At 33.6% G+C, this 16890-nt stretch overlaps 1 protein-coding gene across 4 annotated transcripts in view; it reads left to right on the forward strand.

Moving 5' to 3' along the window:
• FSTL5 (follistatin like 5) overlaps positions 1-16890 on the forward strand; it is an 849524-nt gene that overhangs the window by 762329 nt on the left and 70305 nt on the right. For all 4 annotated transcript variants that reach the window (XM_058276333.2, XM_058276388.2, XM_058276438.2 and 1 more), the window contains one exon: positions 4474-4623. In XM_058276333.2, the coding sequence (XP_058132316.1) occupies positions 4474-4623 (150 nt within the window). The remainder of the gene's footprint in view (positions 1-4473; positions 4624-16890) is intronic.

Genomic DNA, 16890 nt, shown 5'->3' on the forward strand with positions numbered 1-16890 from the left:
TTAAACCATGACCAATTTAGAGTAAAAGGCCAGAGAGAGAAGGAAAGTTCTAAACAACTTGTTCAAAAGTCTAAAGAAAATTTGATGGACGATTGGATGGGAAAACAGATGCATTGAATTAAAGCTGTTTATATAATTTGTTTGTAAATTTAGGGGGAAATGGCATATTTGAATGCCTGGACACATAATTCATAATTCATAAAGTTATAATTAATATATATTAATGAAATGCAGAGCAGGCCTTTCTAATGTCAGGACAGATCTTCTAAGAAAAGAGTAAAAGATGAAAGAAAAATAGAAACAGAAGTTTGTTGAGTCCGATGCAAGGAAAATAAAGAAACTCATGTCAAATAATATTAGACTTCTCCATGAATGATGTAGGTTGTACTGAGAGTGGGATTATGAAGAGGAAGAAGATGGAGGGCAAAGTGTTTTCCGTAGGTAATCAGTAAAATAACTAAAAATAGCAAAGTCATAGTAGAAGACAAATAGATAACTCACCTTTTCGACTTATGTTTAGTAAATTAGACACCATTAACACTATTTTAATTGCCAGATAAAAACGTCTACTACAAGTAGTCATATGTCTAATCCTCTTTTAAAATCCTGGAAGAGGATAACATATATGCAGGAAATATATAAATAAATATGGAAATGATATAAAGGGAATTAGATAAGTTCTAATTATGAACTTTTTAAATTGACTCTCATTCTCTTAAGTTTTGATAATTTACTAATTCCTCTCATTCTAAAAGCTAGTATATATTTCTATAAAAAAATGGGTTAATGATACACTTTGATATAATTCCTGACAATTTTCCTCATCACATGTATTATCGTAATCTTATTTTGCATCTTTGACATTTTTGTCTCTCTTTTATCCCATTAAATGCCTAATGCATGTGAAAAAATTCCTCTACAACTCCCATACATGGAAATAAATAATAATATATATAATCTGAAAAATACTAGTGCTATTGTAAAATGGGACATTATAGACTATAATCAGAAATAATGGCATAAAGTGAAGCAAAGAAAATTCCAAGGGACTGTCAGGAAACTTTTAATGGCTTTGTAAAAATCTTTTTTTAAAAATCTGGTCAGGGATGATTTATAGGGAGAGCCTGTAAAATATTCCCAATAGAGCAGTTTATTTTATGGCTGAATAGTTTTGTAACACACAAAAGTGTAGAAATTGTTCCTGGTTCAGTAGCTGTTTGGTTGACAGTTGTGTCAGGTCACTTGCTCTTTCCATTATTTTGGCAGGTTGTGTTGGTAAGTTTTACACAGCAACAACAAATGTGTAAACAAGTTTCTTATAATCAGAGCCTTTCATCAACCTCAGGTCTATATTTCCCCCACCTCTTCCAGCCTTTCAAATACATATTTCATATATTGTTTGTTTCTAGCTAAATAGATTTTTGTCAAAACATACACTATTTTTCTGAGGAAAAAAGTTTGACACAGAAAATGTTTCAATAGAAATTGATGAATGCAATTACAGCACGACATTCTGGGCATGTGCTTAGGAGAGACTTGTGCCTTTGGTTTTGTGCTTCTTTCTCAGGGGTTTCATAGGACTACACACATTGACCCCATTGGCGTCAGTGCATAATGATTATGCTACATTGCATGTAACAGAATGAATTTCATAACTAACAAACTACCTGAAGGTACCTGTGTTAGTTTAACAGGGCTGCTGTAACAAATTCGAATAAACTCCAGGACTTAAAACAGCAGAAATGTATTGTCTCAGAGTTCTGGAGCGTGGAAGTATAAAATTAAGGTGTTTTCAGTAGGGCCATGCTCCATCTGAAACCTGTAGGGGCAAAGAAAGCATCTAGCTTGGGTGTTTGCCACAATCCTTGGCGTTTCTTGGTTTGCAGCTACAGCTGCAGCTCTTCAGTTTCTGCCTGTTAGCACATGGAGTTCTGCGCAGGGTCTGTGTGTGGTTGTCTCTTCTTCCCTTCCTATAAAGCTGTCAATCATTTTGGATTAAGGAACCACCCTCCTCCACCGTGACCACGTCTTAAACAATCTGATTTGCAAGGACCCTGTTTCCTAACAATGTTACATTGTGGTAGACTGGGGATTAGGACTTCACAGTATCTTTTTGGGTGACACAGGTCAACCCATAACAACATCCATGCATTAAGTATTTACTTTTCAGTTCCCTTGCCTATGTCTTAGAAGCCTGGAACAACCTCTACCACCATGTGCATTCCTGTGGAATGGCTGAACCTGGCAACGACTAGACAGGATGTGAAAAAGTAACTGGCAGGGCTGTGGGCAGAAGGCCAGGAGGGGTTCTTGTCCCTTCCTCTCTTACTCTGAGATGGGCATAGGCGCCGAACCTTTGCTACCCATGAGCTATGTTTTCTGTTAACTAAGGGAGAGTGAAAAGCCTAGGCTTGGAGTAACCAAAAAATGTCCTTGCACCTTCCGGGAACCTAGGGCTGCTTTCCCGCCCAGCTCCCACGCTCCACCTGGAGGCAGACCCAAGAAGCATTGTCGGTCAACTAGGGAACCTGCGGAGAAGGGAGAATAAAATTAAAAAAAAAAAAAAAAAGTACGGACACTCCATGTCATCCCAGTATTAGACCTGAAGTTTAGAGAACATATATTTCAGACAACAAAGTCAACGTCTCATCCCAAAGTTCTCTGGTTTTTACATTATGTTCCTAATTTTTGGCGAACAGAAAAATAATATTTGTGCTGTCAGAAAAGCTATATTTTTGAGGAATTTCATTTAAAGACTAAATACCAACTGTTGTTATCAGGTATTATCTTTTTATGAAAAAAAAATGTTTAGTGATGTCCATAAAGGCCGGATTGTTCTTCTTATTTTAATGCTTTTTGAATGCAAATGGTGAACGGAGTCATTAGTAAAAAGATAACATGAACTAGAGAGAAAAGAGTGTTCTGATTTAGTTTGAGATAGTAAATGAAGTAAGCAAATTTATGAAATTAGATTTCAATCATCAATATGATGCCTAAATATTAAAAGCACGTGTAACACTGGAGTGTTTATAATTGACTTTTATTTAATATGCAGCTTATTTATTGCCCCATTCATACTGCAAATCCAGTTCTCTGAAGATAAACCAGGATGAACTGAAACACTGCTTATTTTTTATTGTTCTCGCTGCTGTTGTTTTGTTTTATTCCTTTCTTTTGTACTTTTTACTTTCCTGCTGTCATTTTTCCCATAGGTCTTTCTTCCAGGTAGCAATATTATTCCCTTATACTTTATTATTGTCATAGTATTGATAAACAACAGCAAACACCCTTACATCCATCTTTAAACTAGGTAGCTGGTGGCTTCACCTCATTAGGCATTTTTTCTTTATTAGTGGCTACACATGAAATAAAAGATAGAACATGAAGAATACTAATTAAATGCTTTATTCATCAAATGGTTTGTGGGTCCTTCATGGAGAAGAACAAAAATATTCCCAAGTATAGTAAAACAAAAACACTTTGATTCTTAACATCTCATTGAAATTAATTTTAAAATTAAGAATGAAAATTCAGAAGTCTTTTTTACAATCAGGTCAGCAAATCTCCTTCTTAGTGGTTTTTCTGTTAATAAAATGGGTGAGTTATGAAACCGGTAAGCTAGTGAGCAGAAGAAAAATCCGAAAGCAAAAATATTGAGTTAAATGATATTTCTAACTTGCTTCTACTAGTGCTGTGTCTCCCAGCATGACTCCTAAAGGTTTACATGTTCCTTCGACATTCATTTATTGATTGGAATACAAGGAGGAAACAAAGGGTATTTTCCCCATTTGTGGTGATCTGGCACAAACCATACAGAGAAGGTGAAGGGAGCAGGATAACAAGCCTTTGGCACAGTGAAAGATTTTGTATAAGTTTGGTATTGATACTCAAAAACTTGAGGAGATTAGATATCAAGTTGTAAATAAACCCTGCAAATAACACCTTTTTATAGATTAATTTCTCTAAACAGCCGATTAACCACTAATTAGAAGATCTTTTCAGCCATTCCAAGAGGATTTGGTGGGTTTTGACAAAATGTTTTCTTGCTCTAGCAGTGAATTTGTCATGGAAGTAGCTACTGGTGATACAGGAAGCTCAGAATATAGTTGATTGTGACATTTATTCTGTTTAAGAAGCTGAAACGACTGGGGGATTTAAGAAAGAGCATTGTGTTACTTTTGTATTACTGAGTTGCATAATTATTAGCAAATAGCAATAATAGGCCTCTGTTACACTAGAAAAGTAAGTACTTGACAGAATTTTAATGTGAACTTATTTGCATTGATTTCTATGCACAGTTAATGAGCTTAGTATATAATCTATATATTATTTTCTTTCATTTAACTTTAAAATTTTTATTTTTACTTTTGATGCTGAAAGTAGTAAAATACCAAACATTTCTTTTACCTATAATATTGTGGTTTATGTTATGATTTAAGGTCTTCATTTCATTTTCCATTTCCTAAATTATAGGAGGAAGTCTGTCCCAAAGCTGAAGGAGATGAAATTCAAAGATGTGTGTGGGCTACAGCTGTAAACGTTAAAGACAAGTTCATATATGTGGCACAGCCGACTCTGGACAGAGTCCTTATTGTTGATGTGCAGTCCCAAAAAGTTGTTCAGGTAATAACAAATCCGATTTTTGACACTAAACATTAAAAAATAAAGTAAGTGTACTCAATAATCTTACCAGTAACTAGTATATTGGGATTCAATTGTTATTGATAGCTAATTTCATTATATGGAGAACTGGAAAACATTTATTTTCTGTAAACTCTACTCTCATTTTTCTCCCTTGAGTCTGATGGATTAAATAGGCATTTTAAATATTTTTGTTTTCAAAAATTAGATTTATTAGTACATACAAATATTAAACTAACAAAATTCAGACTAATAACCCACATAAGTTTCAAGAAGAGGAACAGTTAAGAGGCAAGTTAAATTTTTCTAAATTATAGCCCCAGAATCAAAATTAAACATTTCTTATTTTATTTTCAACAAAGCAGAGGCAATAGCAGGCTTCATTAGATAAAAATAAATTAATAGGCTTTAATAGTAATAAAACAAGTAATTGCACACAAGTCAATGATAGAATAAAGAATCTTCCACTAAACATTGCCATGGTCATGTGTTTATGATCCTCTGATATAATAAATCTGGTTTGGTCCACCAAGTGTCTCCGTCCCTGCTTAATTCAAGTCTAGGCAACTTGGACCATTTATTTGAACCTACGTTCCCAGCTACCAAGCAGAAGAGCAGGACATGCACATAAATGGTCTGTCTCCAGTGTTTGAGCCCTTGCCTATTATGGTTTATTGTTCCTCTGCTCAGAAGAAATAAACTTAAAATAGCTTCATGATGTATATACAATCTGTTAAATGACATTTCTTAGTGCATGCATCTCACAAAGTTTATGAGGATTATATGAAAATACAGCATTTTTAACAGTGTGGTATATGAGTGCTATATACATGTTTCTTACAAAATTTCTGAGAGACACTGGGACCTAACCATTCTTAAGATTGATCAAATATTTTATTTTTTGTTCCAATTTAAGTTTGAAATAGTCTTGAAGCAGCTATTAGTCTCTCTAATTTTCAATAGAAAGGAACTAAAACTCCCCAAAGAGCTCAAGTTAGTAGTACCTATTCCAAGAATCCTTAACAACTTCACTTGAATTCGTTAATCCATCCATCTACTCATCCATTCTGTGTACACTTATTGAATGTCTATTATGAAATGTGTTCGGTACCATAAATAAAAGAAAGAAAAATGTTTCTATTAAAGAGCTCTGGTATCTCTAAGGCAACAAATTTACAGTGGATGATCAGTCTAATGGTTCAGTTTCTAATATGAGAATGAACAGTACAATCATCACTAAAATGATGAATAGTTAGCCATTCAACTAGAAAACTCTAGTGCCTCCAGGGTCACACATTTACCATGGGCACCTACTCTAATGGCTCCGTATCTAATATGAGAATGACTTGCAGTGTACATTTTATCTTGTATGTGTCTGTCTTTGAGATAGTTGGCTGTTAGCTAGATTGCTTTTATTTTTATTTCAGCTGCAACATAGGTCAACAAATCTCTGGCATTCAGCTTGGTGTTATCAAGACTCTTTTTCTAGCAGATTAAAATTAAATTATGTATCAGGAATTATCTGGCTGGTTTATAAATTCTGTTTTCAAAGTAGAGAACTACACTCACTGAATATATATTACCTAATAGATATTCAAAAGTGAGAGAAGCTAACATCACTTATTACTAATATAACTTCCACCTTCCAACAATGATGTCAAATTTAAAATTAATATAAAATATCAGTAATGAAATGTGCAAATGCTATGGTAATAATAACATAAATTATATTATTTTTCACTGTGCCTGCCATTACCATAAAATATCAGAAGACTGTAGAAGAATTTATATAATCGTAAAATATTAAAAATTGTATTATTATGCACTCATGATTGTGGAGATTTTCAGTCTTGAATCTAACACTTAGATTTTATAAGTTAGAAAATTGGGCCTCTTCCCAAATGCATTCTTATGAACTTGTTATTAAAATACTAATTATTGTTTCCTAGCCAATACTTGCTATCACCAAAAAAATTACTTATATTTGAATGTTACAGAAATGGAATATGCAGTAGTCACCATTTGTATTTGGCTTCTTTTGTTCTGCATTATGATTGAGAGATCATATTATTTGTAGACAGCAATTGCTAGTGTTTTTTTCTTTCTTCATTGCTGTAGATATATAGATTATTTGACTATATCAAACTTTATTTATCCGTTCTTTTGTTGATGCCTTTTTAAGCTATATCTAAATTTGAAATATCATGAAAAATGCTACCATGAACATTGTTGTCACACTTTATTTTGGAGCCTGTGTTCATGCAAATCTTTGATTATGTGTTGAAGAGTCAAGGCATAGAAATGTGAAATCAAACATAGTGTCTGAGGGTGTGTTTGTGTGTGTGTTTATCTTTTTTAGATCAATAATTTTTAAATGGTTATATAATTTCACACTTCAAAAACCAGCATGTGTGGGTATCAGTTGTCAGTTTCTATGAAAACTTGCTGAAATTTTGACTTAGGATTGCTTTTTTTTTTTTTAAGATTTATTTATTTTTTAATTATTTCTCTCCCCTTATCCCCCTCCCCCCCTCCACCCTCAGTGGTCTGCTCTCTGGGTCCATTCACTGTGTGTTCTTCTGTGTCCGCTTGTATATTTGTCGGCAGCACCGGGAATCTGGGTCGTTTTTTGTTCTGTCATCTTGCTGCATCTGCTCTCCATGTGCACAGCACCACTCCTGAGCAGGTTGCACATTTTTCATGCTGGGCAGCTCCCCTTATGGGGCGCACACCTTGCGCGTGGGGCTCCCCTACAGGGGGATCACCCCTGCATGGCATGGCACTCCTTGCACGCATCAACACTGTGCATGGGCCAGCTCATCACATGGGTCAAGGAGGTCCAGGGTTTGAATCCTGGACCTCCCATGTGGTAGGCGATGCTCTATCAGTTGAATCAAATCCGCTTCCCTAGAATTGCTTTTAATCCACTAATAAAATTAGGGAGTCATGACATCTTTACAATATTGAGTATTTTTCTATATTTCTACATTGGTGATCTCATTGTTTGTGACTTTATTTTCAAACTTTCTTCCGCTTTATTTTTTTTCATTTATTGAAATATGTCACTCATACATAAACAATAAATGTACAATAGCTGTGAACTTGCAAAACAAACATATATAACATCAAACAAACATATATAGTATCTCACCTTACCACCAATAACTTGCATTGTTTTTAAACCTTTTTAACTAATGATTAAAGAGCATTGTCAAAATATTATTTTAATTGACCTTGACTTCTTAGCATAAATAATTGTATTTGAAAAAGAGCCAAGTGTATCTTCTAAAAATTAAAAGTTAACCATTGACATTAAAATTGAAGGTATGTGCTAGACAAAAATTAGTTAAATTTGAAGGAATATTAAATGAAAATGAGAGATCTGCTGTAATTATTCAGAGTACAGTGTAAAGAGGTAAAGAGGAATAAAATAAAAATTAGAAGTAGAGGTAAAACCTATCAACTTTGCTATGATAATTCCAGAAGTAGATAATAAAAAAAAAAAAGGGAGAGTTAATATTTAGGTCAAAATGAATAAGAATGTCATATAATTGTTTTAAGATTTGAATAATCAGATTTAGGAAGGACAGTGAAACCTAAACAGAAAAAACAAATACATGCTCTAATGTAAACGGTGGATCCTAGTTTTAATAACATAACAATATTTGTTCAGCAATTGTAACAAAAGTATGACACTAATAAAAGATGTCAAAAATAGGTAAAACTTTGGAGGGTATATATATATGAATGCTGTAATTTCTGCATAATTTTTCTATAAGCCTAAACTGCTCTAAAAATGATCTATTAAAAATATACACCTGAACAAATGTAAGTCACTTAAAATGACACAACCAAACATCAAGACAAATTGAAGATTTCAAAATGATTCAGAGAGAAAAGACAGGTGAATTGTTATTAAAAAGCCAGCACATTTATCAGTAGCAACATTTGATACCGGAAGAGAGTGAAATAATTTTACCAAAATGGAACATTTAATAAAGTTGATCACGTGTTAGGCTATAATTCAAGTCTCAAGAAAAATTAATGAAATGATTTCACATGCTTTCTCTGTTGACAATGTTAAGCTCATGAAGAACACCAAAGTAAATTTTTTTAAATCATGGTAATTTGGACTAAATATGTTAGATTCATGGAAGGCTGTGTTTTAACTGGATTTGCTACCTTTTATAAAACAATACAAGATTGAAAATAAAATATTTAACCAGACAAATTGAAAATTTAGTTAAAGAAAATAAAAATAATACAAAATAAAGAAAAGAAGAAGGAAAGCATGAAGAAAAAAATGGAATCAATCTGTAAAATCTAAACATTGATTTATTTAAAAAGATGAATAAAATAGATGATTCTTTGGGAAATTTGGCAAAGAATAGGGTCAAAAGTCACTATTATCAGCATTTAAATTTCTTTAAAAGGTGTAACTCCAGCCCTAACAGAAAGCATAAAATGACCAAGAAAAATATTAAGTGAAAAGGCCAATTCAGTGAGAAAATATGTTATTACCATATAGTCAAGAAGAAAAATAAAAAAGGAATAGTTCTAACACTAATTAAATGAAGTCATTCTGAAAACTAATTCTGTCCCAGATAGTTTTAGAGGTAAATGTTCTGCCAAACTTTAAAGCAGTATTTTAATAGGGAATTTAATGAGATTTAGGAAGTTAAAAATCTGAATCTTTATTGACTTGTAGCTGGCTTTCTGTTTTATTCCGGCTACCAGCCTTAGGAATTTGATATATAACTAAATATCTTAAGGCTTGTAAGGCTCACTGACAGCAATCTCTGAAGCCAGCTTTGACCTGTCAAAATAATTGAGATTTTTCTCATAGTTTCTGTATATTCTTAGACATTCCACTATCAAAGACAAATCTTAATTTTCTCTTGATGCACCCTATCTCACACTACTATTTATCAGCTTTATTGCCTCACTTTCTATTGCTGCCCTCCGTTTATTGGAAATATAGGAGGCACCAAAAGCAACATATCCGATATTTTCTGTAAGGAAGGCACAGGAACTTAATCCTGGCAGCAGAAAGGCTGAAGCAGTAGTGTGTTATGACGGTTGCTCACACAGTTCTGGAAAATTGTCTTTTTTTGCAATTATGTGTAATTTCAGCTTTACACCTCTTTGATGATGCATTCCATAAATCTACTACCTGCTGAATGAAATAGCACATTGTATAGTAGTCTTAATATTGCCATAGTAATTCATTTTAAATCCTCATAAGTATATGTTTAAAGGTGAATTATGAATATTCTAATGAATCTATTTCATATGTGAAAATACTTCATCTCTTACAATTTTAAATTCTTTCAAGATTTATCCTAATTTAAAGCAGCTCACAAATGATAGCTTTTATAGATTTAGATATTGCTCTCTGTATAAATTTAAAAACCTAGTAACTGAAGTTTGAAAACTGTGAACAGAAAATAGAATATTTCTATCTACTTCAAAAAATTAATTTAAAAAAACAAAACCTTTTTATTTGTGATTTAAACTTCACTGATGTCCTAGGACAGAAGATACTCTTAAAGTCATAGTGAACTGCCAGTACAAAGTTAATTTTCTAAAAATAAAACATCCTTTCTCAATTTGAACTCTTTTCTCAACTGAGACCACATTCAAAGTCAGTCTTCTTTTTATCCAAATGAAGTAATACTTCCTTACGGTGTGCTGCCCCCCTTGTTTACTTGTTTCTTTCTAGCCTCATCATATTAAACAGAAGTAACTAAAAATATAAAATTTAGTTATTCATCTCCAAAACACTATATAAAATACAAGAGATAGATGTAGGTTTAGAAATGGAAAGGTTAAGTCCAGAGTCAAAATGCCTTATTTTTAAAAAACGTAAAACAAAAGAAAACAAACACTAAACTTATTTAAAGCTAATCTCTCAAATATTGTCTTTGCAATCCAATTAAAGGAGGTCCCTATGTCCCTGGTATTTTATACTGGCTTCTTCTAATAAAAAAAGTGTCTGGCCTTTTCTTTTGAATGTATTTGACTGTGTAGACAGGCATTAAATGCATATTTGGGAGTAAACATTTTTAAAATTTGAGCTCTGTTGCATATTATTATTAAAATGACTTTTTTTACAATATGAGATTTCACAAATTTTGCGATAAATTATTAGCATTAGGGGAACACAGAGATATTTCTTTTCAGTGGATACATCAAAATCATTTCTATGTGCAGCAAAAAATAAAAGATCACCATTTTTTTAAATGGAATGAATAACAGAATTGACGCCTTAAACATCAGTTTCACTTACAGCTTTCTTACTCTTTTTTTTTAAGAATGACATCAACTGATATTTTGCTGTGTGAATGATGAACTAGTAAACAACTGACCTCATTTTGTCTTTCATGAAACAAAATCAGGTTCTGCTTGGATGCTGAAGTGGCTTCCAGTAACACCTCGGGAGTACTCTTAAGTATCATCAGCAGTCTCCTTTAGCCATTAGCACATTATCTTGAGAATCTACATCATTAGTTTAAATTAGGTTCACTTAATTAGCCAGCTGGTACTCTCCTTGTCAGACTGATAAACAAGCTGTGCTTCACTGTTCCTTAATGTCAAGACTAAACCATGGGTTTTGTGTATCATTGTTGTTATTATCCATGTTCCACCTTTATAGAATAAGCCGTCTTTACAGAAATTGATGATGCAGCTGGTCTGTGACCACTGTGGCATGCATTTAAAAAGTTTTGATGTTGTTTTCCCCTCCAAGAAATATTAATGAATTTTTGCGACACGATTTATTTTGCAATTATCTGGGAGTTAATATTTACACATCAGCAAAGATAAAAAACAAAACAAAACATGTTATGATGAACTTGTATCTTTAAACAATGTATAAAATATAAAAATAAAGGGAATGTTTTATATCAATATCTTTATAAAGTTATACCAAATAAAAATTTACCTTTTTTATTATGCCACAATAGGTTATATTTTTAATATCTAGAATTTACAGAGGAATATACTAAAAGTTAATCACTCATTATGAAATACTCTAATACTAGCATTTAAATAGAAAATCAATAAATGTGGAGTCTGGGACCTAAACATGTAGATTACTACTATTAAGTCATCACAATACCAAAATATTAAGTTATTTAAATGCTATCATTTCTGAATATATCAACTAGCTTAATAAAATTTGAGAAGGAGTGTTCTATTAGGGCATAGTTCTGATTCACCAGCTACAAGTGATTCTTCTTTACATAGGATTCTCTAGGAAATGTTTGAAAACAATTTTTTTTCCTTGCACAATACTATCAGTAATGAAATTTAAATCAATAGTAAGCAACAAATGAGTACTCTAGGTAGGTTAATTTTAAAGTAAAAAAAGATTAGCTGACCAACACTTTTCCCAATTCTCTGTTCCCCAAAATTGTCCTTTAGCATATTTCATTTTCCTGAATTAAATGGATGATACTGCAGAAGCAAAAAATATCATTTACCTTGATGGTGTTCAGAGTGAGTGTGGGCAATCCTTAGAAGGTGCAAGATAACTAGTTGTGGGGGTGGGATTCCTAGGAAATTTATTTATATTTCTTTTTTCTTCAAAAAGGACTCATATTACATTTTATAAATAATTAAAGTATTGCCCAATATTGGAGGTCTGAGTTTTCTATTTGTTGGACGATCATGTGTCACATGGTGTATACTAGTTATCTTGAAGAAAGTGGAAAGTTGCATAATATGGAGAGGTCAACATTGGTATAGCAAATCTCTTGTTCACTTTTATCTGTAAAAAGTAGATAATGATAGCACATAACTCAGTAAAAGGATTTGTCATGAGGATTAAACTAAAAGTACTATTATTTATAAAATACTTAGAACAAAACTTGCTGCATAATAAGCATGGTATATGCATTAGTCAGGGTTCTCAGGGAAACAGAATTAACAAGAGATATTTGTCAATAGTATGAGATTTATAGGATTCTCTCATACAGCCATGGGGATGCACAAGTCCAGGTGCTGCAGGTAGGCTGCAAGCAGGGGCTTCAGTGAGAGTTCGGTGAAGGTTCTTGACTAGTTCTGGGAAATGTTGACTGTCCAAAGACAAGCTGGGAAATTCTCTCTCAATGCTAGAATCATCTCCCCTTTTAAGGCATTCAACTGATTGGGTTAAGCATCAGTCATTGCTGATGGCAATCTCTCTGATTGATGTAATTGTAATCAGTTATCTATTATTTACCACTGCAGTAAAGTCAATGGTGACTAAAGTCCATAACTGCCCTTGTATTACAGTTAACCCAGTGCTTGCTTGACCAAACAACTGGGCACAATTACCTGGCCGAGTTGACATAATAGTCTAACCATCACAGTATATAATATAATTGTTTTTGTTGAATAAAATTATAATCGTGATGGTTATTATAAATTTTGGCATGTTGTACAGTTTTGCAATTTGAGATTTATAACAATTTAATTCATTAAATATTGAGTGCTACTAATTACTAGACATTGTTCTAAATGCATGGGTTATATCAATACCTAAACAGACACAAGAAGATCCTGTCTTCTTGGATCCTACAATCTATTGGATGAAGGCAGACAAGACAAAATAAGTATACTCAATGTGTAAATTGTACAATGCGTAAGGTGATAAGTGCTATCGGAGAAGGTAAAAGGGTAGTGCCGTGCCAGTGGGATTGGGGGAGCTGAGGATGAGGAGTCTTACACACAGAGAGGCCATCGCTTGTATTACATGGGTGATTAGACTGGCCTCACTGAGAAGGTGAGGTGTGAATTAAGAAATAGTTAAGCAAGCTAGCCATTTGGATATCTTGGAGAAGAAAATTCCAGAGAAAAACCCTAAGACCAAAGGCAGAAGGGTGCCTGGCATGTCATCTGAACATCAAGGAGGCTGAGAGTATCCAAACCGGAGGCCTTCAGGGGAGAGCTGTAAGTGAGGGGATCAAAGAGGGCAGGTTGGCAAGTGTCAGACCATGTTGAGCATTGCGTCATAAATGCCTTGGATAGTACTTTGAAGGAAATGGGAAGATACTGTAGTGTTTTGAGTAGATTAGTGCCATGACTGTGTAATGCTTTAAAACATGTCACTGATTACTCTGTCGAGAAAGATTCAGGATTATAAGTATAGACATCAGAAACCATGTGAAGAAGCTATTTCAATAATCCAGATTAAAGATGATTAGCAGGCGGCAGACTTGGCCCAGTGGTTAGGGCGTCCGTCTACCACATGGGAGGTCCACGATTCAAAACCCGGGCCTCCCTGACCCATGTGGAGCTGGGCCATGCACAGTGCTGATGCGCGCAAGGAGTGCCCTGCCATGCAGGGGTGTCCCCACATAGGGGAGCCCCACACACAAGGAGTGCACCCCGTAAAGAGAGCCACCGAAGCGCGAAAGAAAGTGCAGCCTGCCCAAGAATGGTGCCGCACACATGGAGAGCTGACACAAGATGACACAACAAAGAAAAACACAGATTCCCGTGCAGCTTACAACAACAGAAGCGGACAAAGAAGACCCAGCAAATAGACACAGAGAACAGACAACCTGGGTGGGTGGGGAAGGTGAGAGAAATAAATAAATAAATCTTAAAAAAAAAAAAAAAGATGATTAGCAATTCTGTTCACGATGACAGACAACTGGGAAGTGCTACAATGAAACCAGTATTTGGAAAGTAGAGAAAACCCTATTTCCTGAGAATAAGAGGTAAAGGAGAAAGAAGCTGTGGAGGATACAAGGATCTTTAAAATTCTAATAATAAAATGTAGAGAAATATCTGAACTATTTTATGAAACATATTCACAGGTTTTCTTGTGGAAAAGAATTTTTAAATAATGTCAAAATCAGTGCCTTTTTTTTCATTTAAAAAGAGCAAATAATATAAATTTACTGATTCTTTAGATGAGGACAAATAGAAGTCAATAGCATATAAACAGCTATTTTGTACAGGCTTATACATCTAATTTATACATTCCAAAAAAAGTTGGTTGTATAAAATGATTAAGAAAATATCTGCTTTTTTATTGAAAATTGGTTATGAAGAGATTATTCTGAAAACGAATGTTTGAAAATATTTCTATCATTGTTATATGATTTTGTTACTAAAAACCATGCAAATATTCCCTCTGCAAAATGTGTTACATCTGCACACTTGAAAACTTTCAAATAGACTTTTTGCAAGAGTTAAAATTTTTCACATGAATTGTGTCAGACATACTTATTTTCATTTTGATCATTATGACTTTTTCAGTTCTGGTGAACTTTAATAACCAAGCATCAATAAAAAGTGAAATTCAGACCAAACTTTAAAAAGCTGAAATACAAAGTATTAAGTTAATATTGTAAAAAATAATGTCTAATTTATCACTTTGCAATATTATTTATATTTAATAAATTTATTGAGTTTAATGATTAATATTAAAATTAAGAAATCAAAATGTATCATTAAAAATTAGATTTAAAAGCATTTTTTCCATTTAATTTAATTTTTAACTCATCCCTTTAAGCATGATTAATGATAGGTCTTTTTCAATATAAACATTGGAATTCTATATCAGTACATTAAGAAATTTAAATGAACCACCTGAAATTCATTTGAAGACTACCTTAAATAATAAAATGATCTAATTACCCCCCAAATCAGGAAATCTAGGAAGTTGTTCTAAGTTTTTACAGCTACTCAAGATTATTATCAAGAATTCAGACTCTTTTTTTCTCCTGTGTGTTCTTAGAATACTGGTTTTTCCTCCTTAAGTTTTTTGTTTATTGACCTCAAATTGCTTTGGAAACTCCATATCTGACAGCATTCAATGAAGGAATAAAGGAAAGTGAAAGCTTCTTGTGTGACTGCCTCTTTTGACAGTACAACATTTCTCTCAGAAATCATCTGTCAAATTAGTCTTTACTTAAAGACTAAGCTGCTAAAGAGGCTGGGGCACTTAGTATTTGCCAAAAGGAAAGGGTATTAGTCATTGATTTGGATTCCCAGTGCTAGCCAAAGGGGCACACTTCCTTGAGAACATTGATTGCTCCTGCTTAACACCAGAACACTTTCATGGTTCTTTCAGGCAGGAAGAAAGAGCTGAGTTCACTAATGCAGTGGTACAGAAATGTTTAAAATCTTCAGAGATCAATGAATTAATTCAGTAATCCAAGCAAGTTGAGAACTTTAAGTAGGTGAATGCTGCCAAGGTTTGAGAAAAGAGTTGTATTATTAAGACTAAATTAGTAGCATTGACGTGAAGAAAGTGGCCATGGTAGCTGCTGGGGGTAAGGAGTGGGAAGAAGAGATGTGATGTGGGGGTATTTTCAGGACTTGGAGTTGTCCTGGTGGTGCTGCAGGGACAGTTACTGGACATTGTATGTCCTCCCATGGCCCACTGGGTGGACTGGGGAAGAGTGTAAACTATGATGTGGACCATTGACCATGTGGTGCAGCAGTGCTCAGAGCTGTATTCACCAAGTGCGATGACTGTCCAACGATGATGGAGGAGGTGGTTGCTATGAGAGGAGTGGAGTGAGGGGGGTGGGGGGTATATGGGGACCTCATATTGTTTGAATGTAACATTAAAAAAATAAAGACCAAAAAAAAGACTAAATTACCCAACATTTTATCAAATTATGAATTTCCTTATGTCCAGTCACCAGTGTATTGATTTTTTACTAATCTACTGAGAATAACATTATGTAAGGAATTAAGGCTTGGAAAATTCTTCAAGGATGCTCAACAGTGCTTTGGGGGAAAAATGCTTTTAATACTGGTAAAGATCATTTTATGAATAAAATCTCTTTTATGTTGTAAACTGAGAAAATAGATTAAAGCAACTAGTAGAGGAAATTACTTTAAAAAGGTGATAAATTGTAATATAAATAGCTCGAAATTAAGGTGATTGAGAGAGTTTCCTGGTGGAAATCTGTTTTCTGAGATTTTTGTTTTAAGCGTTAAATATTATAAATATTAGCAGAGAAACACATTTACCATACACAGCATGGTGCAAAAACACAAGAATACAAAGCTGCTTTTCCTTCTCTCTGTAGTTTTGTGTTTCTCATTAAGAAAGCTAAATTAGGTAATCAGCTATAATAGTTACAACCTCATATCAGATTGTTAGCTTTTTAGCATTCTAGATGATCAAATACTGTAATCAGCACTCAAATGGAAAAATCTAAGGGTATAAATATAGTCATACCTATATTCAACAACTGTTTAAAACGCACAGATTAGCCATTTATATGTTGAGTTTCTAAA

Source organism: Dasypus novemcinctus, chromosome 1, assembly GCF_030445035.2.
Source record: "Dasypus novemcinctus isolate mDasNov1 chromosome 1, mDasNov1.1.hap2, whole genome shotgun sequence".
In the NCBI taxonomy this organism is placed as follows: domain Eukaryota; kingdom Metazoa; phylum Chordata; class Mammalia; order Cingulata; family Dasypodidae; genus Dasypus; species Dasypus novemcinctus.